At 53.9% G+C, this 24,561-nt stretch overlaps 10 protein-coding genes across 10 annotated transcripts; 3 read left to right on the top strand and 7 right to left on the bottom strand.

Moving 5' to 3' along the window:
* Positions 1–298: 298 nt before the first annotated feature.
* VTP21DRAFT_8006 (uncharacterized protein) lies at positions 299–1,213 on the bottom strand (the record flags this gene model as incomplete). The annotated part of the gene is made up of 3 exons (XM_069398811.1): positions 299–656; positions 725–777; positions 875–1,213. 3 exons carry the CDS (start codon positions 1,211–1,213, stop codon positions 299–301), a joined length of 750 nt encoding a protein of 249 aa, XP_069246022.1.
* Positions 1,214–1,565: 352 nt separating this feature from the next.
* VTP21DRAFT_8005 (uncharacterized protein) lies at positions 1,566–3,382 on the bottom strand (the record flags this gene model as incomplete). The annotated part of the gene is made up of 2 exons (XM_069398810.1): positions 1,566–2,149; positions 2,296–3,382. 2 exons carry the CDS (start codon positions 3,380–3,382, stop codon positions 1,566–1,568), a joined length of 1,671 nt encoding a protein of 556 aa, XP_069246021.1.
* A 754-nt stretch (positions 3,383–4,136) lies between these two features.
* On the bottom strand, positions 4,137–4,676 carry VTP21DRAFT_8004 (uncharacterized protein; the record flags this gene model as incomplete). Its single annotated transcript, XM_069398809.1, has 1 exon — positions 4,137–4,676. The coding sequence occupies one exon, from the start codon at positions 4,674–4,676 to the stop codon at positions 4,137–4,139; it is 540 nt and encodes a 179-aa protein (XP_069246020.1).
* Positions 4,677–4,987: 311 nt separating this feature from the next.
* VTP21DRAFT_8003 (uncharacterized protein) lies at positions 4,988–6,835 on the top strand (the record flags this gene model as incomplete). Its single annotated transcript, XM_069398808.1, has 2 exons — positions 4,988–5,047; positions 5,144–6,835. The coding sequence occupies 2 exons, from the start codon at positions 4,988–4,990 to the stop codon at positions 6,833–6,835; spliced, it is 1,752 nt and encodes a 583-aa protein (XP_069246019.1).
* Positions 6,836–8,655: 1,820 nt separating this feature from the next.
* On the top strand, positions 8,656–12,103 carry VTP21DRAFT_8002 (uncharacterized protein; the record flags this gene model as incomplete). Its single annotated transcript, XM_069398807.1, has 3 exons — positions 8,656–8,783; positions 8,906–11,704; positions 11,767–12,103. 3 exons carry the CDS (start codon positions 8,656–8,658, stop codon positions 12,101–12,103), a joined length of 3,264 nt encoding a protein of 1,087 aa, XP_069246018.1.
* Positions 12,104–12,732: 629 nt separating this feature from the next.
* Positions 12,733–13,897, bottom strand: VTP21DRAFT_8001 (uncharacterized protein; the record flags this gene model as incomplete). Its single annotated transcript, XM_069398806.1, has 2 exons — positions 12,733–13,279; positions 13,350–13,897. 2 exons carry the CDS (start codon positions 13,895–13,897, stop codon positions 12,733–12,735), a joined length of 1,095 nt encoding a protein of 364 aa, XP_069246017.1.
* Positions 13,898–14,413: 516 nt separating this feature from the next.
* Positions 14,414–16,640, bottom strand: VTP21DRAFT_8000 (uncharacterized protein; the record flags this gene model as incomplete). The annotated part of the gene is made up of 3 exons (XM_069398805.1): positions 14,414–15,943; positions 16,010–16,438; positions 16,515–16,640. 3 exons carry the CDS (start codon positions 16,638–16,640, stop codon positions 14,414–14,416), a joined length of 2,085 nt encoding a protein of 694 aa, XP_069246016.1.
* Positions 16,641–16,813: 173 nt separating this feature from the next.
* On the top strand, positions 16,814–18,254 carry VTP21DRAFT_7999 (uncharacterized protein; the record flags this gene model as incomplete). Its single annotated transcript, XM_069398801.1, has 3 exons — positions 16,814–17,382; positions 17,458–17,814; positions 17,894–18,254. 3 exons carry the CDS (start codon positions 16,814–16,816, stop codon positions 18,252–18,254), a joined length of 1,287 nt encoding a protein of 428 aa, XP_069246015.1.
* A 355-nt stretch (positions 18,255–18,609) lies between these two features.
* Positions 18,610–21,577, bottom strand: VTP21DRAFT_7998 (uncharacterized protein; the record flags this gene model as incomplete). The annotated part of the gene is made up of 7 exons (XM_069398800.1): positions 18,610–18,701; positions 18,791–19,520; positions 19,583–19,819; positions 19,881–20,099; positions 20,188–20,862; positions 20,948–21,062; positions 21,147–21,577. The coding sequence occupies 7 exons, from the start codon at positions 21,575–21,577 to the stop codon at positions 18,610–18,612; spliced, it is 2,499 nt and encodes an 832-aa protein (XP_069246014.1).
* Positions 21,578–22,353: 776 nt separating this feature from the next.
* VTP21DRAFT_7997 (uncharacterized protein) lies at positions 22,354–24,431 on the bottom strand (the record flags this gene model as incomplete). Its single annotated transcript, XM_069398799.1, has 4 exons — positions 22,354–22,566; positions 22,646–23,359; positions 23,471–24,259; positions 24,327–24,431. The coding sequence occupies 4 exons, from the start codon at positions 24,429–24,431 to the stop codon at positions 22,354–22,356; spliced, it is 1,821 nt and encodes a 606-aa protein (XP_069246013.1).
* Between the last annotated feature and the right edge of the window lie 130 nt (positions 24,432–24,561).

The raw sequence follows: 24,561 nt of genomic DNA, 5'->3' as shown, positions 1-24,561 counted from the left end.
GGAGAGGGAAAGACATTTTAGCAACCTCGAATTTTTTTTTGGGAGAGGCCGACTGACGTCACAAAGCAGTCACGCATTCTAGGATGATTAGAAAGAGTCGGCTAGGATGGCAACGCCCTTTATACCGATCATGGATATAAATAAAAAGAGCTATCTAAACAACACAAATGAAATAGGATGAGAAAGCAGATGGCTCAGAATGAGCACCCTTATAGACTGGCAAGAGGAAAAAAAAAACATCCAAAAAACAAGCGAGTTAGCCTAGAGGAACCGAGAAGCATACGATAGAAGCAGCATATTACAACACATAGCCCACCGCCTTCCACCCCAATCTCAGCAGCACCACTAGCAACACTGCCAGTAGCACCCATCTCGCAACCGAGTACTCCACCCCACTAATATCCTCCACCACCTCTATGTTCCTTCGGAATATCTCCTTCGCCTCCTCCACCAAGCGCTCCCTCACTTCCTCGCTCAGCTCCAGGCGATTGAATTTGTCGTGCAGTTGTTGGCGAAGAACTTTGGTATCGATTTCCGCCCCCTGCGCATCCTGGAACACAAATATGTTGGTTCCGTTGCTGGGGAAGAGCTTGCGGGCCAGGACCTTGCTGCGGATGGTTTGTCCTCCCGAAATGAGGGCACCATACATGGTAAAGCTATTGGCAGCCAGAGATTGTGGATCACTCTCAGTCAAGCAGGAGAAACTACCCGTGCTCGTACTTACCCGTAGGCCAGCAATAACTCGGGAGAATAAGCGCCGATGTACCTCACATGGTTCTGGCGAGACACGGAGGGCAAGGAAGCAAGGGCAACATAAAAATACGAGTTAGTCTCCATCCCCTCATGACGGCCACTCCAGGGTTTACAAACTCACCGTGTAGTCGAGCATCCTCGGGGTGATCTTCACATCCTTCCATCCCCTCCCGTAATAGGCACGCAAGTCGCGCTCAAATGCCTTTCGCCTGTTCATCAAGTCCTCGATGTAGGCCTCTTTCAGAACAGCGCATGTCTTCATTCGGGTCCTCCATTCCTCCTCGATAATCCGGAAAAGAAAATAGAAGTCGCGGAGGGGCTGGCGATAGATCCGCGGATCGGTGAGGGCAGCCACGAGCTTGAGGGCGATCAGATGGTGGGTCCGTGCGTGGATCGCACGCGTCTCGCGATTGAGCTTGTCCGTGAGCGAAAGAGGCTCTATTGTCGTATCGGACTCCATGGTGAAGAAAAGCTTCCCAGCCGTTGGGAAACGGGTAGAAATCGGTGACCACTCAATTTTAAAGACTCTCTATCAGGTGACTAGAAATCAAGACCTGACTTATGGAAGCACATTTCGCCTTCTCCTGCTGATGTTTGAGCTCATATTCAAGGGCGTATGGGAAAATAAAAGGGTCCATTCTCTGGGATCGACTTTATACAAGGAATAGATGTGAATTAGGGAGGGAGAGGCACCAATATAAGGGTAAATAAAATAAAGTAAAATAAATAAATAAATAAGCAAATAAGATCAAGTATGAAAAAGCATGTCAATCCACCAAGAACAACAACCAACGTATGGCTTCTACATCATGCTACCAATAATCCTGGATATTCTTCAGCACTCGGCCCTCCTCCGGCAAGAGCGCCATCTCGGAATGCAGCCTCAACCCCCGCTCTCTTGCGATTTGCGCCGTGAAGCTGGACGCCTTTGCACAATCCACCGCGCCCGTCACGAAATATTCGGCCTGGGTCGCCACGAGCTTGTCAAGGATGCCGAGGAGACCGGGGTCGAACTGGTCGTCCGTAAGATCCTTTTTCGGACCCTTCTTGACGTGCCCTTGACTTTCGTCTAACGGCCACTCGGCCTTGCGCAGAGACTGAATAGCCTCCTGGATCACCGCCGCCTTTTCGGCGCCCTTCATCCGGGTTTTTGCATCGTACATGGTCATCCACGAAACCAGATCCACCTCGCTCTTCAACTCGCGAATGGCTCGGTGATGGTCGGGCGCCATCTGGTCCAGATGCCAGGTGGACGAGTGAGAATATCGGCCTTCGAGGGGATAGTCTGTGGCTAGATACACGTTTTCCATTCCAAACCGTGTTTTGAGATCTCGAAGGTACGCGGCCAGGCGATGGGCACAGGTGGGAAGCACCGACGGGTCCATCGTCTCCATCCCTAATGCATTGCACACAACACAATTAGAATGCAATCCCACGGCAAAGCGGGATGCATCCCACCCCGGAGAGGACGAGAAATTTTCTTCTACAGGGGGCGGGGGGGAGGGGGGGGATGTCCTTAAAGAAACAAAAGAAGATACATACGCCAATGGACTGCAATGAAGGGCCTCAACGTTCGCGCTAGACTTGCTGCCTCTTCAAACCACCGGTGGTCATAGTTGAGGGGTGGGCCGGCCACCGGAACATCAAACAATGGATGCCTCAAGTCATAGCGCACCAGCATGACGTCTGGGGAAGCGCGGTAGAACGGATGGGCCATCGAGAAGATGGGGCGCTGCTGCGTCAGGCGGTCGATCAGATTTGCGCGCACCTCGTCGATCTCGGCTTCCGTCCGCTGCTTGGGGCTCGGGGCGAAGAAGCGGAAATTCCGGAAGATGTTGTGCCGCAGCCGAAGAGACTTCACACAGTACTGGCTCAGGAGCGTGTCGAGGCTCGGGATGGCGGGCGGGAACCAGGAGGAGAACAGGCTCGAGCTCTCGCGCTCAATGAAGACGAACTGGGCGGTCGGACTTGGGGCGCGTTCCTGGACCCAGGCCTCGAACGCCTCGTACGAGATGAATCGAAAATGCTCCTTGAGCTGCACGAGGGTCTCGTTGGTGAAGTAGTGGGAGAATGGGAACTTCTGGCAGGCTCCCAGGCGGCCACGTGAGGCATTGGGGAGAACAATGGTGCGGTTGAGCTGGCCAGCAAGCAATGCAATCTGTTGGAAGTGGATCTGCGCCTTCGACTCGCCCTCCCCTATCCACATGGGGAAAAGGAACCGGCACGGCGATGTGCCGCAGGTCCGCAAGTCAACCTCATTTGGCGCAGCCTCCGAATCCACGCTCTGCTCCTTGATGCGGAACAGCTGCTCTATATCCTTGGTAGCAAACAGCGGCCCGACATTGAGGATGTAGAGACCCGCCGCGAATAACATAAATAGGACAAAGCACTGGAATATGGTTGGCCGTCTTAATCGCCATGGGGCTGTCTCGGGAGGATTGGACGGTTTCCGCCGATGGCCTCGGGGAGAATGCAAAGGGAGCACGGGGCTTCGGAGTGCGAGGGGCGAGCGCGGGGAGAGGGCGGCAGGGTTCCAAGAAGGAGATGAGGGGGTGACGGGAGACCAGAGCAGGGATGCGCTCTGACTCGGGGATGTCTTGGGTGATAGTTGGGGTATCGAGCTATGCATTAGATGAGTATGAAAGAGCGGAAAGGGAGGGGGGAGACGGTCGCGAGAAGCGGAGGAAGAAAAGAGAGGAGAGGCGATGAGGGCAGGGAAAGGGGAGCAAGGAGCAAAGGCAAGGGCAGAGTTGATCAACAACGGCAGTTCAGATGGGCCGATTCCAATGGTTCATTCCTCGTAGCGGGTAATGGTCGGGGGGAGAAAAAGGGCCTTGAAACGCACAAACAAAGATTTTTGTGAGCGCTTAGTTTCGGATAACAGAGAACCCGTTGTGAGCTGACCTTTGGCTTCTCTGTGCACGCCAGCTAACAAATCGCCCGCCCTGGCTAACAAACCCTAAAAAGGCATCGAACTTTGCAAAAAGCCACGCCCACGGCCCCCACCGCTCCAGCCGGCATTGCTTTCCAGGCTAGAATCAACCTTAATGGCTCTGGCTTGAAAGCAGCGGGAAATGGATTCTAAACAGTAGGCAGGGTGGCACCAATGAACCGATTTGCACAGCGGCATCTAGGATGTGCACTGGCAAGATCCACTCCGATTTCAACGGGTTTGCGGACTGTCAATGCTTCTCGGTCTCATGAGCCCAACTGGCTGCGCCACAAGCCATCCTGGCCTGCATTCCTAACTCGGGATCCGGATAGTATGGGCGGGGCTCCCGGCCGGATCTTGACAACAACAACTAGATAGCGGTCACCAGACCCCGCCGTGCTCTTCAGAGGAGAGTCTGTCGTAATAAGAAGGCGGACTAGCATTGCTCTGCTTAGACGGCCATTGCCCTTTGCCAGCGGTCGCGGACGGCGACCACGTATACGCGAAGGGATTCGTCGCTGACTGGAAAGGGGAATAGAAGCGGGGGTGGATTTGCCCATGGCAGGGACTCCCCCGAGAATGAGGTCATCGCTTTCGTCAGCAGGGATTCAGCCATTAGCGCCTTGGTTGGTTTCTGAGCAATTAAGCAAGAGATTTCATGCATTTCTCTCTTGGGGCAAGAAGAGAAGCATGAGTCGGCAGGTCGCCTCGAGCCTCGGCCTATCGTGCGGCTAGGGAGCGAGGGCCTCAGGAATGCGGCCCTTTGCGGGGATTTTAGCGTTGCCGCTTGACAGGTGGGGCCGGAAAAGCTGTCACGGCTCTTTGCAAGGAGGGGCCTCGATCTTTGTTGATGTGTTTTCAAAATGTAAACGAAGATTCCTCGCCAAATTAAGAGATAATTAAAAACGTCCGTACACAGGACAACTTTAAATCCTTTGCAAAAAGAAACAGGTAGTCTTTCGTGTTCTCGTTTCTCCTCAGCTTCCGTCATAATATTTGTCGCTCCCCCCTCCTCCCCTTCCCTCCATCATCTAAATACTCCCTGCATCTCCATCCTTGCATTTCCGCGCTCTCTTCAACCATCCCATTCTTTCTCCCCCCCTCCCTCTCTCCCTTTTCTCACATGCTCTGAGCGCAACAACTAGAGAGCGCTGTTCTCTTCATCTCTGCTTTAGTTTATTCTATTCTGTTCCATCATTTTCCTTCAAGTCCCTCTCATTTCTTTTTTCTCGGGATTATCCCAAGACAGCCGCGCTGAACATACAGTGGATATCCTTCCACTCCACCCCTACCACCCCATAGATGCAATCTCACAACAGCACAACCATGAAGACCACCAAATCTGGTCGCCCCTTTGTCAAGGTATGGCCCATCTCCGACACCTCTCTGCCCTTCGAATCATAATCTGTGACACCCTCCCCTCCCCTTCCTTCCTCTCTCTCCTTCCCATCCCTTTAGGACATCCATGACTTATTCGCCACCCTCGTTGTCTCGCTGCCCATGGAAACGAATCGCCGGAATTTCCGCACCTATTCAAACACCTTTACTGCCGAACAGGCCATCACCAACCTGCGGTCATTACGCTTCTCGCAGACGAACCGCGCGCCCGACCCAAAGGACCCGACCCGCATAGTCACCACCACGGTCACCACCACGTTCAGCATGACGAAAGACATGGCGCGGAGCCTATGCCAGCATTTCCTGGACGCCTATCTGATGGAGAATGCGGCCGACAAGGGCAACCGGTCCTTCAAGGACAAGGCGCTCTTCGGGCTGACCGCCAAGGGCGCCAGCCTCCTGGAGCGCTTCATCAACAAGAACAATCTGGCCGCCGCCCATCTCCAGGCGCTGCTCGGGCTGATCACCCCCATCAAGGTGATGGTGCTTGAGCGGCGCCCCGATGACGACACGCTGCTGATGACCCCCGACCTGACGCGGTCGGTGTTCAAGCGGTTCGCGGGGGAAAAGCCCAACAACGCGATGTCGGACGACGCGGAGACCTCCTCGATTGCCTCGGGGGAGGTCAACCGCTCGCTGGGGGTCGAGGTCAAGGACCGCCAGCTCTTCTTCACCCTGTATCGCAACACGTTTCATGGCCTCGCGGCCCTGGACTGGCTGTGCGAGTTCACCACCGTCGTGTCGCGGCAGGAGGCGATGCGCATCGGGCAGGAGTTCATGCGGCTCAACCTGATCGAGGAGATCGTGGACAAGACGGAGAAGCAGACGGGGGAGGAGAAGGAGATCCAGCCGAACAAGGGCGTGATCTACCGCCTGACGGAGGACGGCGAGCGGATCGCCGGCTGGGCCCTCGAGGAGAAGGGCGGCCGGCGGGAGCGCGACAGGCCCCCGCGCCCGCTCTCCGCCAAAATCCCGAGGAATGCCGACACGTCCATGTCCGCGGCGGACGTGGTGGGGCTGAAGGAGATGCTCTCGTATACGCCACGGTCGCGGTCGCGGTCGCGCACCGTGTCGAGCGGCCAGAGCTTCCTCGACTTGCACCTCGACTCCAAGGAGTCCAACTCGGCCCGCCTGCAGCAGATCCTGTCCCACAAACACCTGCTCCCCCTCTTCCGCGAGTTCCTCAAGGCGAACTTCTGCGAGGAGAACCTGGCGTTCTGGGCGGAGTACCAGGAGTTTGCCCGCGCGTACGGAACGGGGTCCCACAAGGAGTCCGTGGGGCTGGCGTTCGCCATCTACTCCACCTATCTTGCCCCCGGCTCCCCCTCCGAAATCAACATCGACCACGCGCTCCGACAGGAGATGATCCAGTACATGACCAATGTCGGGCTTGCCTCCACGAGCTCCTCCGCCTCCCCCTCTCCCGCCAACGGCGGCACCAGCACCCCAGCCTCGGCCAACGGTAGTGCGGGCACCACCGCCGTGACCGCGACCACCACGACCACGACCACCACTACCACCACCACCACCTCCTCCTCCTCCTCCTCCGCCACCACCAACTCCTCCTCCTCCCCCGCCGCCTCCACCGCCACCTCCCTCGACCACGTCACCCCCGCCATCATCGACACCATTGCCAAGCTCTATGCAACGGTGCGCGAGCATATCGAGTATCTGCTAAGCACAGACTCCGTGCCCAAGTTTGTCAAGACGGAGGCCTACCGCAGCGCGTGCAATGGGCCAGAAAAAGCATGAAGGAACACTGTTTTGGTGCCATTGACTCTCTCTTTTTTTTTCTCTCTCCTCTTTTTCTCTTTTTCTTTTGTCTTCCTCTCTTTGTCATTTGTATAACCGCACTAGGGTTCGTGCCTATTACCATGAGTTCTATTTTTTCTTTCCTTTATTAATGGCTTCTCTATTTTCATCTCCGTCAATAATTAATAGTAATATCTAAAAAATATATATATTTCCTCATTCACGGATAGCCGGAATGGCCTGGCGGGTCCTCGCACGACATTGGTCCTAGAATAGATTGGGTTTTCATTTTCTCTTCTAGGCCATTAAACTAAATCCAGCACTCACCCCCCCCCCCCAAAAAAAAAAAACTCCGCAGATCACCCCCTGGAAAGGAAACTCGCGACTGGCATCCCCCCCTCTCAAACCATTCCGACGCTTCTGAAACCCCGTGAAATTTCCCTGGCGTGCACGTCACCCTTGTTTTCTGTTTGGCTTAATAAGGGCATAAGATGAAATATATGCAAAAAGCATCCGGCGCTAGGGCGGGATTCCGGTCGAGAATGCGGGAGGGGGGAGAGTGTGTGAGAGGCCTCTGACTAATCTCTACAGCTAACTGCTGGAAGCAGGTTTCCGGGCCTGTGTGGCCCCGAGGGCTGTGGACCGCCCTCAAGTACCGAGGGGCATGGCCCAGACTCTTCTTGAATTCGAATGTTAGTGAAGAGGAGGGTTGATTGTTTAAACGAGACGCTGAGGCCGGGACGAGCTATACAGCCCGAATAACTACGTGGCTCGCGCCATTTGTCAGGGGAACTCTATTGCGCTCCCCGACAAAGCAGAGAGATGAGATTGTGTTTGGATTCGTATCCCCAGCCTGCCCGGTGTGAGTGGCCAAGAGGATTTGAATACAAGAAATTCTAATGTGCACGTCGCAAAGCTTAGGCTCTCCGTGGAAGATTCACTCGCAAAAAAAGGAAGAGAGGGGACGCCCTCTCCTCCCCCCTCCCCCTCGGTTCAGGCCACTTGTGGCCCGTCCACGGCCGCTCTAGGAAGGGCCGATTTATAAGGGGGCCGCATGGGAACCGGCCCGATCTCTCCACGCGCACACGGTGGAGCTGGGCCACAGCACGGTCCGATTTCTGCCAATGAGCTGGCCGGCCCTCAACCCGACTATTGAATATACAGGCGAGGGCGTGGGGAGAAGCCTACGCCTAATAAAGCGAGGGTGGGAAAGCGCCCCCCCGTCGAGAGGGCGAGGGCAGAGGGAGACGTGTAGAGCTGCGTTGCGGGGAGGAGGGCATAGGCTAGGGGAGATGCGAGGAGGCCTGCACGAGGATGTGCTTGGATCGGCCCACGGCCTCTGTGGGAGAGAAGGAGGCGGCTGGGCGGCTGAGGGGCCTGTTAAGGTTCATGTCGAGGTTGGCTTTTTCTATTTGGGCCTTAATACAATTTAAGATCTGCATGGACTGAAATTGGGCACCCGCGACACGCAATTTTTTTGAAACAGAGTGCATGCGTCGACGTCATCCGCAATTTCTCTTTTTTGGGCTGGCTAAAGAAAGAGAAACGCGGCTGCCGTCTTGAAAGCAAGAAATTTTCGGATTTTTTTTTCTTGTTCCTTGCCCTGCACCTTTCCTCCTCATTTCCATCCGTTTTTTTTTCGTGCCAGCATATTAGTTGCGCTGCTCGTTCTTTTGCCAGCCATTCATTGGTGCCCATTAGAACTGTCCCAGTAATTAATATCCTCTAATCCCCCTTGGCGCTATACATAAATACACAATAAACTATTCCCCTCCCCCCCCAGCCCTATCTACTCGTGCTTATCTACTCAACGCCTGGCCATGGATGGCTTTATCAAACCACCCAGTCCACGAAAGCCGGGCAAACCCACTCCTTTCGGTCTCTTCATCCCCAAACATCCGGTCCCATTATCGCCCCGAGCTAATCGAACGCGTGTGGAACGTCCAAGGTAAACTCAAGATTTTCTGTGTTGCTTTGTCTATGCTTGGGTGGCATCGTCATCCTCTCCGCGCCCTTGCCATAAACTAAACAAAACATTCTTTCCTTCCCATCCAAATCCATCTCACACAGCACCCTGTCATCGCCAGTGCGTGGCCATTTTGCTAATCGTCAACAGCTCCTAAATGTGGACGTGACTCCGGTTGACTCAGCCATGCCATCTCAGCAAACACAACAACAGCTGCCAACACAGCAGCAGGGGGCCCTTTCCGATTCTAGCTGGCTCAATTCTGCTTCCAACACCGCGGCCCTCGTGCAGCGAAAAAAGCGTGGCCGCCCCGCCGACGACCATGCCGCTTCCGATCCGCTAGAAGGCAAACCCAGTGACATGGCCATGTTGACATCAGCCGCAGCACCAGATACCCTCACTAAGAAGCGCAAGTACACGCGGCGGAGCAATAAATGGGCGGCCGCTGATCAGGGAGGAGAGCCCCGACTGAAGCCGCTTGCCCCCGCCAGACCCCCGCTGACACGCTCCGATGTAAGCAAGGAGAACATTGAGGAGGGAATGGCCGGTGGCCCAATGCCGACCGCCGAGTCGCTGTTTGACTGCAGAGACAATGGGGCAGCTCTAAGCAAGATGGTGCTGCGACCGCCTCACAAGCGGATTCCATCGGCAAAACTGCGAGAAGGCATGGGGCTGGGCACGCGGCCCGCGTCCGGGAGCGACGAAATGGATCAGTTCGCGGGTGCGGAAAAGGCGGAGGACGTGCAGCGGGCATCCAGAAAGAAACACCACCAACCCTCAACACCCAGACATCGCGCTGGGCGCGGCTCCTCCCCCACAACCCCATCCCCCACCTCAAGAAAATCCTCTGCTTCGCTGGAGCAGCCCCCGGCCGCTCCCCAGTTCCAGCTCCACTTCCAGTCGCAGCCCCTCCACATCAAATCGCAATCACAGCCGCAGCATCACCAGCATCAGCAGCCCCATCAGGCCTACCCGAAGCCCTTCTTTCTCACCCCCCGGCGCCACGCAAGCACAAGCAGCCGCTTCCGCACCACCGTCACGCCAACTCCCGTGCGAATCGGCCTCCCCGCCTCCTCCTCCTCCCCCTCCAAGGTCTCGCCTGTTCATCGCTCGAGTCGGCCCGCCCACGCCAAGCTTCGGCTCGACAAGACCACCCTCGAGCTCTTTGCCGAAGACAACAAAAACGAGCAGAAAATCAACCTCCCCCTCGGCCTCTTGCTGAAGCAGCGATTGCTCGAGGCAAAGGAGAAAGTCATGCGTGAACGCATGGCTTCGTTGTCCGCCCTCACCCCGGTCTCCTCCGCTCCCTCCGCCTCCTCCGCCGGCTCTTCAAGTGGGAGCGCATCGGAAGAGGGGCCCTTCAAGATGGCACCGCGCGCCCCCAAATGCATCGGATGGGGCGGTAAAATCGGAAATAATAAGGGCATGGTAGCCGGGCGTGTTGCGCAAAAATGGCACATCTCCGTCAACCACAGGCTTCTGGATCCAACGCCTCCGCGCCATACCCTGAGCAGCGGCGGCGGCTCATCCTCCCTCAGCACCACAGTGCGACACCCTCTTCAGCGCCCAGCCTCGCTGGCAGGCTCCCTCCTCCCTCCCACCCTTGGCCAACCTTTCATCGCACGATTCGCCCATGACCGCAAGAGCGGCGAGGCCTCCGCCTCGCAGCAGCTGGCACGCAAAGCCTCGCAACCGCAACGTAAACGCGAGGACGGGGAGCGGCCCTATGTGTGTGCGTGGTGCAAGAAGACGTACAAAAACCGCAATGGGCTGGCGTATCACCAAGAGCGATGCACCGTTCTCTCTCAGGCGAAGGCGGAGACCGCCACGCGCGAGCTCTTCGGTGGGCCCGGAAGCGGAAGCGGAGTGGAGATGTCCAGCCCCATTGTGAAGCCCACCACTCAGGGTATTGCCCACGTGCACGCGGAAAGAAGAGCCCGAGGCGAGAGCGCGAGGGACGCAGAGGCGCAGGGTGGTGCCGGGAGACCCGGGAGAAAGAGGAAGCGCATCGAGCGCCAGTCACAACCTGGAAGGAGGCGAGGCGATCGAGACTGGGTCATCGACTGCATCTGTGGCGCACAGGAGGATGAGGGCGACATGGTCCAGTGCGACCGCTGCATGGCATGGCTGCACCTGGAGTGCGTAAGCAAGACGAAGCAGGAGCTGCGGGGAGACTACTACTGCCCTAGATGCACCGGCGATTCCACTCTGGCCGTCCTTTCGACCTCCACCGCCGCGGCCGCGTGTGGCCAGCCCAAGCGGAAGCACCAGCAGCTGCAGGAGAAGGTGCTGCAGTCGCAGCTGCGTCACAAACTGCACACAAAAGCCAAGCAGACACAGCGCTACCCGAGAAAGGTGGAGGAAAACGAGTTGGAGGAGAGCGGCGAGAGCAGTGGCAGCGAGTTTGCCCCTATGGGTCTCGACCGGTTGTTCGACGGCATGCTCGACGAGGAGCCCTTCTCGGACTCGGTTGGTTTTGGTGCCGGCGCTGTGGGCGCCGAGGAATTTCTTCTCAACCCCCATCAGACTCTCGTGGCCAACTGGGAAGAGGTTGCCAGCGAGCAAGGCCTGCCGGGCGGGTACACAGGCGCAAGCACCACGATGCTGACTTCATCGCCGATGCCGTGGGAGTTTGAGGACGCGGATATCAAGGAGGATGGCGCCGGGGAGGACGCGTCCCTTTCTACTTCGGCCGTGTCGGCCTCGGCTGACTCGAGTCGATTGAGTGGGGCGCCTGGCGAGAGTGGTGCAAATGCGACCCAGGTCGGAGGTGGAGGCGGGGGCTTTGACTTGTCACTCCCCTTCGATGACAACCTCGCCCTGTCGCTTGCGAACTGCCTGGGTCTGACGACTCCGTGGCAGGAGCGCGATGTCCCTTCGCTGGTGGAGGATCAAGAGAACAGGTAACTTTTTTAGCGACCCTTGTATTGTCCCGTGGCGCGCATTAACGCTTTGACTTTTTCAGCTCCAGCAGCCGTTTGCCCACCCCGCATCTCGCGGAAGCTCAGCCCCCTGCTCAATGCACCCAACCGCAGAACGACCTCGCGCAGAAGTTTGCCCTCTCCCCCAACGCAAGCGACCATTTTGCGCAGCTTATGGACGCATTCACCACGAACCCGTCCTCGCTCTCGGCCTCCTCTGCCGAGGGTGCTTGTGGACCGGAGAGTGCCCAAATGACGGTAGACGCGCTGGCAGGCATGGGCATGGGCCTCAATATGAGCATGGGTGGAGTGGAATTCGATCCGGTGGAGTTTGAAAGGAGCCTGCACAGCCTGATCAATCTGGATGGGGATGAGGTGTAGGGCGCGAATCGCTTGAAAAATGGGGGGGAAATGACCCTCCCATGGTCTTTTTTCTTTCGCCAGCGCATTCTCTTATATGATAGCTATATTCTCGATGAGTCTTTATTTTCGCTATTTTTATCCTTAATTTTGTTTATCTCTATTTTAACCGTCATTCTTCATTACTTTATTTCAATTTTCTCATTTTTTTTTTCGCCAACTTCTTAAAAGTCATTTTGCAAGAGTAGAACTTTTTATTTCCCTCGTCTTTCGTTTTATTATTATTTTTATTTTATATCTATTTTTATTTGATATTCGCTTGCTTTGCAATGACGACTTCGTTTTCGAGGATGGTTCGAGCATCGCTCTTTCCTGCTTTTTTCTGCTTTTTCTCTAACTTGTATTTTTTTCCCCCTCCGTTTATTTAGTTTTTTTTTTTCATACAACAAAGACAGGTTTCTTTGGCATTGAATGAGCTATATGACCCCTTTAGTTGGTGACTTCATTCTATTCCCCCCTCCGTGTTTTATTGCTTAACGTTGGGAGAAAATAAAAACTGTTCCGCCAAGAAAAAGTCTGATGCCATGCCGCCGGTCGAGACGGGGTAAGTCGAGGGGACCTTCGGGGAGGAGGGGGGATCCCTACGGCCTCTACAGGGACCAGACCACCAGTCGCCCATCGACTCCGGAAGTCGAGATCTGGGTGGCGCGGTCGCCGCTGGTGGCGTACTTGCGCACCATCGTGATGGTGTTCTGATGCACAGTGTGCAGATCCGTGTTGGCGCTGGCCACCTGGGCGCGGCTGTCCATCTGCCGGAACTTGTTGAACGCGGTGGAGCCCAGCATGCTCGACTTGCGCTTCGCCTCGTCCAGAAACCGCGCAAACTCCCAGTTCCGCCCATCCCGCGTCTCGAGCAGCATGGGGTTGCAGTCGTGCCCCACCGCAACAATCTGCTGCGGCGACACCCAGGTCAGGGATACGCAGGGCAGGTAAGGCGTGCTGACGGTGCAGCTGTGGGCGGGGGCTCCGTCGCCGGAGGGATAGACGACGGTGATGGTGGAGTCATGTCCCGTGAACGCGAGCGCGTTGCCGTCCGGAGAGAAGGCCACCCCGTGGATCCACCCGCCGGTCCCATTGGCGAACTCGCCGCAGACGGTGTTGAAGGGCAGTTTGTCGCCCCACACGGTGGGGGCCGGCCTAAATGGTGCAAAAATAAAAGAAGTGGTCAGACGAGGGTGTGGAGGGAGTTGGATCGGAGGGTGAGTACTTTTTATCGACATTGCGAATGTATGCGGAGAAGACGCGCGCCTTCATATCCGCGCAGCCCGCGGCCAGTAAAACGTTGTTTGGATGCCAGTCCAGAGAGAGGACGGTGGAGCGGATGGGCTTCTTGAGATGCTTCGAGATCCACCAGTCGTTGCCCTCTTCGAAATGGCAGATGGCAATCACGCGGCTACCGCTCGCCACCGCGAATTTGTCCTCGAGAGGCGACCACCTAACGTAGGTGGCGGCGCGGTTGATGCGCAAGAGCACCAGAGTAGGGCGCCATTTCCCATCGATCAGGTTCCACACGTAAGCATTGCGATCCTGCGAGCAGGTGACCAGGCGGTTGGAGTTAGGCGCCCAGTCCAAGCAGGTCACGAGCTTGTCGTGCTCCGTCAGGACATCGGTCTGCTGCCAGCCGCCCTGTGGAGTGCGGCGATAGATGTAAACTACATTGGAGTTCTGTGAGACGGCGACCTGGGTGCGGTCACCGTTGAAGGCATGGGCCGTGACGGGCCCCAGATCAAGCTGATGAACTTCGGGTTGGCTCATGTTTATGTACGTTGATGCTGCTGGTTTGGAGGACTCTGTTCAGTCAACTACCAAAGCAAAATGGAGACGGTGGATTAGATGTAGGAGAAGAGAAGATGAGGTTGGGTGCACGAAAAGAGCTGACCGTGTCAAGAATTCGTGGCTTGGGATTTTTTCTTTTTTTTCCACAATGGCGGATTGAGAGGTCGTGTCGAGGTTATATTTCAATCCTTTACTTTCACATAAATAACTCGAAAATTCTTAAGAGGATGACCTTTTTTTAAAAAAAAATACAATAAAGAAGGCCATGTTTCAAATTAAAAAAAAGCTTTTATAAATGGGTAAATATTTACATCCACAAGTTGAAACAAAAGAATTCCTCTAAATAGGATAATTTGGAAGAGCTGGGAGAAAGAAATAGCAATAAAAAAAAAGGATAAAATGATATAATGTTCGAATAAGATAGGGTGTCGGCGATGGAAACCCGAGTTCTTCGCCCAAAAACCAAGTGGCGGCGGCCTTTCTTCTCCCCACAACCTACTCGAAAGTGTACACGGGCAACTCCTCAACTGGGAGCGCCAAAATCTTCTTCAGGAGCACTTCGTCTTCGGCCAAATAGTGGAGCCGCGTCGGAGCGGGGAAGCAATAGTCGGGGTTTTCATCGGATACCTCGGGGAGCATGATGGTAACTGAATTGAGCTCCGGCTTGCTTGCAGCAAGTGGCTTCGAGGGCGCGGCAAAGAAATTGGGGACGGCCATTGGAGGCTTGGCCAGGAATGAGGGGGGCTTTGAAGGGGAACTGGTTGCAGGCGGAGGGGGTGAATTTCGCTCTGGAGCCTGGGATTCGGGCGGGTTGAATGGAGGCGCGTCAGCAGCGGGCTTCGGTTGCGTTCCAAACAGCGGGATTGAGCCGAATTTAAAGGGCGGATTGGTGAAGGGCGCGTTGCCTGAGGATTTGGCGAGGATGCTTGGAGGAGCACTGGTTGAAGGCAAGGATGCCGGGGTGGTAGCAGCAGGCTCGGCGGGCTTTTGCTGGTCGGTGGTGGATGAGGCGGTGAAAACACCACTGAGTGGTGTTGTTTTGAAGGGTGCAAAATTGAATTTTACAGGGGTGGCGGTGGGAGTAGCGGAAGGGCCGAACGAGAAAGAGAGCACGGGGGGAGCCACGGAAGTGGGCTGAGTGGACGCGTGAGTGTCGGGGGAGGGCATGCTGCTCGAGAACAGGTTGAACGGAGCGGTTTTCTGTGCGACGGGAGAGCTGTCTGCGTCCATAATAAGCGAATTGTCCGGAGTCCCCCTGGCGGGAGAGAAGAATTTGATCTGATTCTCTTTGGCAAACCGTACGCGTTTCTCGGGCGGAGGTGCGATGGCTGATTTCTCAACAGGCTTTTCTGGCTCGGCAGGCGGTGAGCGGCGCGGCGGCTCTGGTGAACCAAGCTTGCGTTTATTCCGACGCTCATAGGGGCGCGTGTTTGGCCCCCATCCTGACCCGTAGTAGTAGACCGGGATGGCAGCGGGCTCCTCCCTACGGAGAGCATTTGTAAACGGCTTGGAGGCTTGTGAGCTCTGCACTTCCCGTGAGATAGAGGTGGTGGATGAGGCTGTGGATGCATCCGAGCTCCGCCGGGCTTGATTTGGCAAGGAGCCGGCGGCGGCGGCGGCGGTGGGGCGGGAAAAAATCGAAATAGGAGGCGGACGTGCCTCCTGATCATTGATGAATTTACGGCACATTTCAATGAGTCGAGCACGTGATTCGCGGGCCGCCTGCTGGCGGCGGTAGGACATGGTCTGGCGTTTGGAGGTGGACACGGCAGAGCGTGAAGTGTCGGTGGTGGCAATGCTGCTTGCAGGTGAAAAGGTACTGCCATTGGGCTCGGCGGGCAGTGCCGTTTTCGCGAGCTTCGACGGGGCCCGCCTGGCCACCCCTGAGGTGGACCCAAACCCACTTCGCGAGCGATCCCCCACTTTCATCGAGCGCTTGGAAGCCGGCGAAACCCCTAACAGATTGCGCTCTTTCAGGTCGCTGCGGCGCGAAGCGAGGGATGCAATTGGTTTTGGTTTGGCCGCCTGCCTCAACAAACATTCATGAGCAAAATCTGAATCAAAAGGTACCCCCCAAAATTGCCCACTCACCCTGTCATTAGGTTTGGGCGCCGAATCAAGCATGCTGCTCTTTTTAGCGGCAGGCTTGATTTGGTCGCTTTCTTCCTCGGAATCGGATGCATCCGACCTGTCGACATCGGCGCTATTTTGTGCTGCAGCCGCCCCCTCCTTTAGAACAAATGAGGATTCGGTTGCATCAAAGAACTCGCCGCTGGTATCAGCATCAACTGAGCGTTCGCTCAATTCGCTAGTGTCCGCCTCTGCAATCAACTCTACATTTTGGCTTTCATCGATTCGCACGCGCTTCTCTTTGTTTCTAGGCTTTGTGGGGGTGTCCACCTCATTTCGCAGGATCGCAGGCGGCAGTATGCGTAGATTACCATTAGTCGATGATTCGGGCTGGCGCTGCGGTGTTCGTTTGAAGGGGGTGAGGGATTTGATCACAGACCAGATTGCACCCTAGCGGAACAGGAGAGTGCAGTAATAGAAGCGTGAGTTCCTCGATCATCACGGAAAATACATGTTCGATACTTACTTCCTGCTCCTTGGTTGGCTGCTTGGTTTGTTTGGGTGGGGGGCGCGAGTAAGGGGTGACGTTGCGGCGCTGCTCGCGACGTTCGGACCGTCCCCAAAAACCACTGAGTCTTCGTATTGAATCCATGCGTCTGAACTATTGGTAATCAATCTAATGTCCCGCACGTTGTTCCTCCAGAATCATAAAATGGGATCGCGCAAAGCGAGAAAACAAGTAGACAACTCTGCTGACGCCGTTTAGTGACGTAGGTGGCTTGGCTCGAGGTAGTCACAATCGCAACTCCGAAATACCTAAACAAAATGGATTTCATTCCTTCCGTTGCATGCAAGGAGGAACCTCAGCTAATCATGACAAGCAGAAATGACGAGATGGACGAGCCCTTTAACCTTATGGAACTGCATAAAGATGCTACGGTAATGGAGAGCAAAAAGAAGAAGAAGGACAAGCAAAAAAAGGAGAAGAAGCAGAAGAAGGAGAAGGAAAAGCGCTCGAGGGATTCAGCAGAGAGTGAGATAGCGGGAGAAAAGAAGAGTGGAAAGGAGAAAAGAAAGGAGAGAAAGGAGAAGTTAAAGAAAAGGAAGCGGGGAGACACGGAAGACGACAATCAGTCGCCGGAGAATTCCGTCGAAAAAGAATCTGCTGAAGTGGAGGAGGGGGAGAAGCATGAAAGCAATCCCGAAAAGAATGACAGCGCTGCACCCAAAAAGAAGGCAAAAGTAGATCCATTTCGTCGGGGTGAGCATGGCATTTGGATCGGAAACCTATCCTTCAGGACAACAGAGGAGTCGCTGAAGGAGTTTTTCAAGGACTGTGGGAATATTACACGAGTGCTGTTGCCAAAGTCGCAGGATGGCAAGCTCAATAAGGGGTAAGCCTTCTAATGGATGAGGCTGATCGTTCCGATTGATTCTATATCTGTAAATATTCTTCATCTCCATGCTAGCTTTGCCTATGTCGACTTTGAATCCCCTAGCGCAGCTCAAATTGCCATTGCTTTGAGCGAATCCATGCTCGATGGTCGAAACGTCCTCATAAAGCACTCCAAGGACTACGAGGTGAAGGGCGCAAAACCTCCTCCTCCTAAATCGGCGAACACCCTTGCTGTCACTGCGGTGACGCGTGATCCAAAGAAGACCGAAAGGCTGCTAAAATCCCAGAAGCACTCGCCAAGCCCGACCCTCTTTATTGGAAACTTGAGTTTCGAGACGACGAAGGATACCATCAAAGCCCTTTTCGCGGACTGTGGGACCATCCGTAAAATCCGGCTTGCCACATTTGAGGATAGCGGGAAATGCAAAGGGTATGTACGCTGGCTAATTATTTATATGTTCTTCAAGAATTTTCCCCCCCGAGAATCTCATGATGTATCGGTTTGCTAGGTTTGCTTACATTGACTTCACCGAGGTGGCCGCGGCAACTAAGGCCCTTTTAGATCCCCAAAAGAGATATCTTGATGGCCGAAAACTTCGACTGGAATTCGGATCCGAGGAGGCCACACAACGGGGATCTGGCAAGAGGGTGAGGAGGGTGAACGAGGAGGACCTGGAAGCAGCGGATTCCGAGTCAGGAGGAACCGCAAACCACACTGAGAAACCCCAAAATGAGAAAGAAGAGAAAGGCGGGGCAACAAAGAATGAACGTCAGAAGCCGGGTGCTGTCCTTGCAACGGCCCAGAGACAACGGCCGACCATCGCCGAATTCAAAGGCACGAAGATTACCTTCGGAGAAGAGGATGACTAGTTCTCGATTTTTGATATTCCTTTTACCTATTTTATTATTTGTAAATAAACCTTTTATATTATATTTCTTAATTGTTGGAGAGGGTAAAGATCATTTGCGAAATTTGACCTCAAAGCTTTAGCTACATGACTTGCATATTGCCACCCCAAGGTTTCTCCAGCGTGTGATCACAGTGGTAATACATGGATCAATAAGTGTATTTTTTTTTTACTGAAAAGAGTCCGTTTGGAAAGCTATCTATTTGAAAACCAACTTTGCTGCCAGAAGACAGGATAATGAAGACGAGGATAGAAGATATTAAAAGTGGAGACTCTATTATAAGAGATGGGATGGAAATGGTTTAAATAAATCAATATCAATCTTGATCCTGAAGCAAATGGGCGTAGTCGTCAAACGAAGCAAACACAGGCAGATCTTTCGCTGTCTTTCGTCGCTTCTTGGAGCGGCCTATTCAGAGGGGTAATAAAGCGTCAATAACCGGGTGCGCGCACAGAAGCGTTCCGGAAATAGAAGCCGGGATCTGCAAGTGAACATACCTTTACTTGTAGTTTCCTCTTCGTCCGCCTCCTCCTCCTCCTCCTCCTCGTCACTAGGTATCAAATCGTCCTCCTCCTCTCCAAAGTCGAAGCCATCCAGATCTTCTGACACCTCGCCTTCATCCAAACCTTCGTCCTCTCCCTCTAATTCCTCCACCTCCTCCTCTCCGTCGTCTTGCTCGTCTCTCTCCTCCCCCTCCATCTCCTCCTCTCCTTCCTCCTCACTCATCATCTCCATCAAGTCCTCATCCATATCTTCGTCATCTTCATCCTCCTCCTCTCCAAAGCCGCCCGGCATACTGTTCAGCATGGCGCGCCATATCTCATCCTCCTCATCTCCCTCTCCCTCTCCCTTGTCGGCCTTCTTGCGACGTGACTTTGAATCGGTGGCCGACATTTTCTGGGTGAAGTAAGTGTGGAAGAACACCTGGTCCACCGGAACATCCTCAACGCGTTGACGCCAGAACTCTTCCGAGTTGACTGGAACCTCGGCCGCGCCGGGTGCGCCACGGCTCAGTGTAACACGGCCTGGATGGTGAGCGCCTGCGGAGGGCTGCATAATAGAGGCGCCCTTGGTATTGGGTTTCTTGGGATTACGGTATACAAATCGATCGAGGAAGTGGGCGAGGGTGTGGATATGCAGGTCGGGCTTGGATTGGATGGGCACGTTCTCGATAAGTTGTTTTGCATAGAGGGAGACGGTCGGGTGGAAATGAGATGTGAAAGGAATCTAAGCAATTGGGCCGATGCGTCAACACACACGTCAACTAATAAGGGAAAAAAAAGACCTACCAGCTCCCAAAGACATGTCCTATTGGCATTAGAGTAAAGGGGATCTCTCTTTCTCCCGTCATATTTATCCTTGTCTTCATTCTTCTTCTCCTCCGCCTCCGCCTTTTTTGTTGGCTTTGGCTTGTCTGAGACGGGAATATCCTCATCTTCGTCAGGAGCGTCGACAAAATGCTCCTCCTCATCATCCTCCTCCGGCTGTTCGATCAAGGCACGTACGCCAGGGTGAGCCGCCATAAGCTGAATAATAAAAGAAAGTTTAATAACCATGCATACAATTAGAAACACACAACTTTCCTACCTGTGATAGAAGAAAGAATGCACCACAGATAAAGGGAGGCTGGTGGTATGCAATCACCTGGACGATACGCTTTACAAAGGCTTTCACACGGGCCATCGCCGTATCCACTTTGAGCGCTTTAAACAGGAGATTTAGATACATCGCCTGTTTGGACGATGTGATTAAACGGCGATCGAGTAGAGATTCGTAAAGGGTGCGATAGAATCGATCGGAGACCGACTAAGGGTCGAAGAGCCGAGAGAAAAAGTAAGTCAAAGGGGGGGGGGGGTCATGATTAATCTAGGCCGACTCGACCAAGAAAACTTACCTGTTTGATGGATGACACCTGGAAAATCAGAACGAGTGCCTGTACACTCACATTGAAAGTTCCCTTGTGTGTGATGCGGAACAGGGTGTCCATATGACCCTCAAAGACGGAGTCTTCCACCTTGGCGAACGGGAATGCACGATTCACCCCAGTCAAGATCGCGGCGACCATCTTCGAGTTCACGGCCTCCTCCTCCTCTTCCGGCTTCTTCAGCTTCCCATCGCTTTTCCGCTTTGGCTTGCCGTGGGACTGCTTCTTCGAGGCCTCGTTCCCATTTCGCGCACTCTTCTCGCTCATCTCGCTTTGGTGTAGGATACGCCGGAAGAGAACAAAATAGATTTCGACCAACTTATTGGCCACGTCCACTTCGCGTGCAGAGAGAATGGTCTGATTCAGGGTGATGACGCCGTAGTATTGCGCCTTTTCGGACACGTTGGGCCGGCAGGCAAGCTCCTCGATCTCACGGGCCACAATAAGCTTCATGCCGGGGTGAGCGACCAGAAGCTCATGCAAGAGGTACGAGGTCTTGGACGCAATTTTATTCTCTTGATCGCCGAGCTTATTGACCAGGAGGCGGAGTAAGTTCTGCTCCTGCTCAGGCTTGGCAGCGAGCAGCTCGTAGATCACGGAGACAATGCTTCGGCGGACATGGACAAGTGGATCATGGGACAAGAGCTGAGACATTGTATAATGAGGAGGATACATAAGAGGAATCAATGCAAACCGACATGCAGTCAGGGGGGGTATCATGGTCACCTACCTCAATGATTTGGAGTAATTCGAAATATTGTTTTTTCAAAAAATCCTCAAACGCCCACATGATCAGATGGGTTGGTGCCACTTTGGGATCGGTCAGCGGCTGATCTCGGAAGTACCTATCAAAGAGAGGGGATTACAAAATTAAAAAGAGAACGAGATTAGAATCGATGCCATCTTGGCGCCCAAGTTTGAATAATTACTTTAGCTTTCGGTCAGGGAGCACCGACCCGACCAATAAATCCTTCAAGCTTGTAATGGCCATCACTGCTTCCTTCCTGCTCTTCTTTCGCGCCATGCCCATGAGGGTCTCCAGCGTTTTCATGGCATGCAGGGGCGATTCCTGCACCACCAAGGTCAGCGCTGAAATCCGATCATTGAGCGTTCCAGACTGCATTACGGTGGAGAGGAAGGCACGATCCGAAGAGGAGATTTCAGCGCTTCGCTCGTAGGCCGCGTTTTCCTCTGCGAGTAGCGCGGTCGCCTTCTCGAGGCGCTCCGCGATCGCCGCATCGGAGAGCGGCTTCATCGAGCTACCGGAGAGCGGGGGGAGCGATGCATCATGCCAGCGGGAAATCGGTTCGATCGTCAAACTCGATGTCTTCTTAGGGTGGGGGTCTTTTTTACCGGACATGGGATATGAACTCCTTGCGGGTCTAGAGAGGAGCGAGCATGGAGATTATTTTGTTTACTCGTGTGACTTACTATGTGACGGCTTTCCCCATGAAACGGTGCGATCTCTAGGTCGTGCTAATATTGGCAAGCAAGAGCCTTCCAAAAGGAAAGGACACTGTGAAACTTGCCTGATATAGGAGAGTCATCCTCCCTCCCATAGAAGTCGGCACTGGACTCGAACTCTAAGGCGCTCAATAAAAGCGCCATCCTTATGGAAAGGGCAAGTTATTTTGAAACTAGCTCCATGCTTGAATTAATATGCAAAATTGCATGACCTATTGTGGCGATGGCTGGCAGAGCTCTTCTCCCAACCAACCCCCCTTCCATTTCTTATACCACCTATGCGACTACCGCAAATTTGGCTATATCTATTTCCAAGTTGGATTGAATACTCGAAACTATACCATGGTTCTAAGAGGGCGAAAAACAAATCAAAAACAAACATAGAATAAATATACAAAGGGTAAAGAAGGATGGAGGAGAGGGAACAAAATAACGGGAGAAAATACAAATATTAAAACTAAACTTGCGTAAAGGAAATGAAAAAATAAGAGGAAAAAAATAGAAAACTGAAAATATACAGATATATATATATGTTCATATATATATAAATTGAGACAAAAGTGCAAATAACAATCCAAGCGAAGGAGGGGGGCCATCCTCTTCTTTTTTTTTACTTGGGGGGGGGGGGATGCCAGTACGGCCTATTAATTTTGGTTGTTTAAATAAAAATAATCACATAACGATTCCTTTCACCAGGAAGGCCTCCATCTTCTCCTTGATTGCCGCCGAATGGCGTAGTTTAATGGATGCACAGAGTTGGATCACTGCGTAAGACACGCGAAGGTAGCGGAGGGCCTCCTCGCGCTCCGCTGACTTGGTGGATTTTTGGCATATGCGCCGGTGAATCCGGAAGGCGGTGTTAATGGGGTCGGCTTTGTCGGAAATCTATTGCAAAAAAAAACCCCCATGGTATTAGTCGGATATGCGTGGAGGACCACTCAAAGGAGTGGGTCAGAGTGCTTACCAGACAGAGTATCCCGACCTCCGCCAGCCGCTGTATAATCTCGACGATTTGGTTTGCCTTGCTTCGACATAGGTCATAGGCATGCCGTTCGGCCGAGGTCCAGCGGCTACGCTGCCCGGCCCTTTCTCCCGTGGTCAATTTCATGAAGAGGCCAAGGTAAACATGGGCAAACATGGTCAGGTTGGCCAGCTCGTACTCCGATATGTAATAGAACACGGTGGTTGGCATCTGCGTGCGCAGGTTCATCCGCGTCATGTTGGGACGAATGCGATCGCACTCCAGCAATCCTCCCTCCATCACCTCGGCAAACTCCTCCTCTAACTCGAACTCCTCTTTACGCTTCAGCATTTGCGAGAGGGTTGACAGGGTTTGACACCCATGAATATCGCAGGTAATGCTAAAGGCTGTCTCGGGGCTATGGTAGGGGGTGGTTGTGGTGTCGTTTCCGTCAGGGGGAACCTCCTGCACGGGCCGTGAGATGTCCACGTAGATGTGCATGAGGTACTCGAGGAGTCGGACGCTCCATAATGCGCGGCGGAAGCGACCGGCCTGCCGCATGTCCAGTTTGACGGTGGACTGGCTGTTGCTGAGTGAGGAGATATGCTGCCGCGCAAGATCTAGATAGGTGAAGTGCTTTACAGAGTAGAGGGTGTAATGATGGAGGGCAAGGGCAGCAACCACCGTCTTGATGGAAGGCTCATCAAACCGATCTTCCTACAATGCCGAATCAACCAGGCCAAATGGGGGGAGGGAGAGAGGAAAGGGCGTTAGTAAGAGAGGGAAGGGAGAAGACCATGGGGGAGGGTGTACTCAGCAGAAGCTTACCAAGAGCTCACGGGCTTTTTCATACGCAATCTCGGCGAAGATCGGCAACTCCTCGCGGAAGTTCACACGGTGCCCATGATAGGCGTGGCGCGCCGTCCAGGCCAGGACGGACCATTTCACGAGGGGATCGAGGTTGTTCTGCATGTAGTCGTCGACAAACTCCTGGGCATCCATGACCCGGTAGAGAAAAGGACAAACTCGCACGATGTGTACCAACATGTCGATAAGGTGGCTATCAAAGCTCTTTGTGGTTGGCACCAGCGCATGGTCATGTGGATGAGTGTCGCTGGGAGGATCGAGTTGGCCGGCTGCCCGCAGAGAAGAGGCCGAGTAGAGTCCATACTGCCGGATAAAGGTGATCGAGATGTCGCTGCGGAGATGTTGGCGGGTCTGCCCCATAGCCCCGCGTGAGAAGACTCCCCAGTCGTTGGGCAAGCCCTGCTTGCCCAGATGGAACTGGGTGAAGTGCACCAGATCATTGATGCTCCTCAGATTCGTTTGAATCCCAAGCCCTGAGGGGGTGTTCACTACCTGCCATCCCATTGGCAGCTGAATAATTTGATTGGCGGGATGATTGTCGCCGATTTTCTCCTCATGAGATCGCAGCGTGCCTGATTCCTTCTTCTGCTCCAGCTCCTGCTCCAGCTGGCGCACTCGACTTGCGGCCTGGTTGATCCGCTGGAACAGGACCCGGAGAAAGTCCTCCGACTCCATGTCCGTCTTGTAGACGCACTCCAGTTTGAGGCGCTTGCATCGGGTGCATGACGGCCAGTCCAGGCTACACCAGACCTAAGGCGAAGTCCAGGAGACATATTGGTGCCGGAGATCACTATGGGCCAGCTATATTAAGATTTACCTTTCGGGCACGGCAAGTATCGCAGGGCTGCAGAGGACATTGGCTCTTGCGGTCGCTGACGATGTTTTTCTCATTAACCAAGACAACAGGTGCGCTAACAGGCATTGTGGATGTTGTGATGCATGTCTTTGACATAAGTGGGAAAGGAGGAGAAAAAAAAAAGGAGAGATATTTAAGAGTGGGGAAACATGGAAAAAGCGAAAAAAAAAAATAACCAAACCACGCTTCGTTGTTC

Source organism: Calcarisporiella thermophila, assembly GCF_041956535.1.
Source record: "Calcarisporiella thermophila strain CBS 279.70 unplaced genomic scaffold VTP21scaffold_35, whole genome shotgun sequence".
NCBI lineage: Eukaryota > Fungi > Calcarisporiellomycota > Calcarisporiellomycetes > Calcarisporiellales > Calcarisporiellaceae > Calcarisporiella > Calcarisporiella thermophila.
The sequence above is the reverse complement of the archived record's forward strand: the minus strand, read 5'-3'. Positions and strand labels throughout refer to the sequence as shown.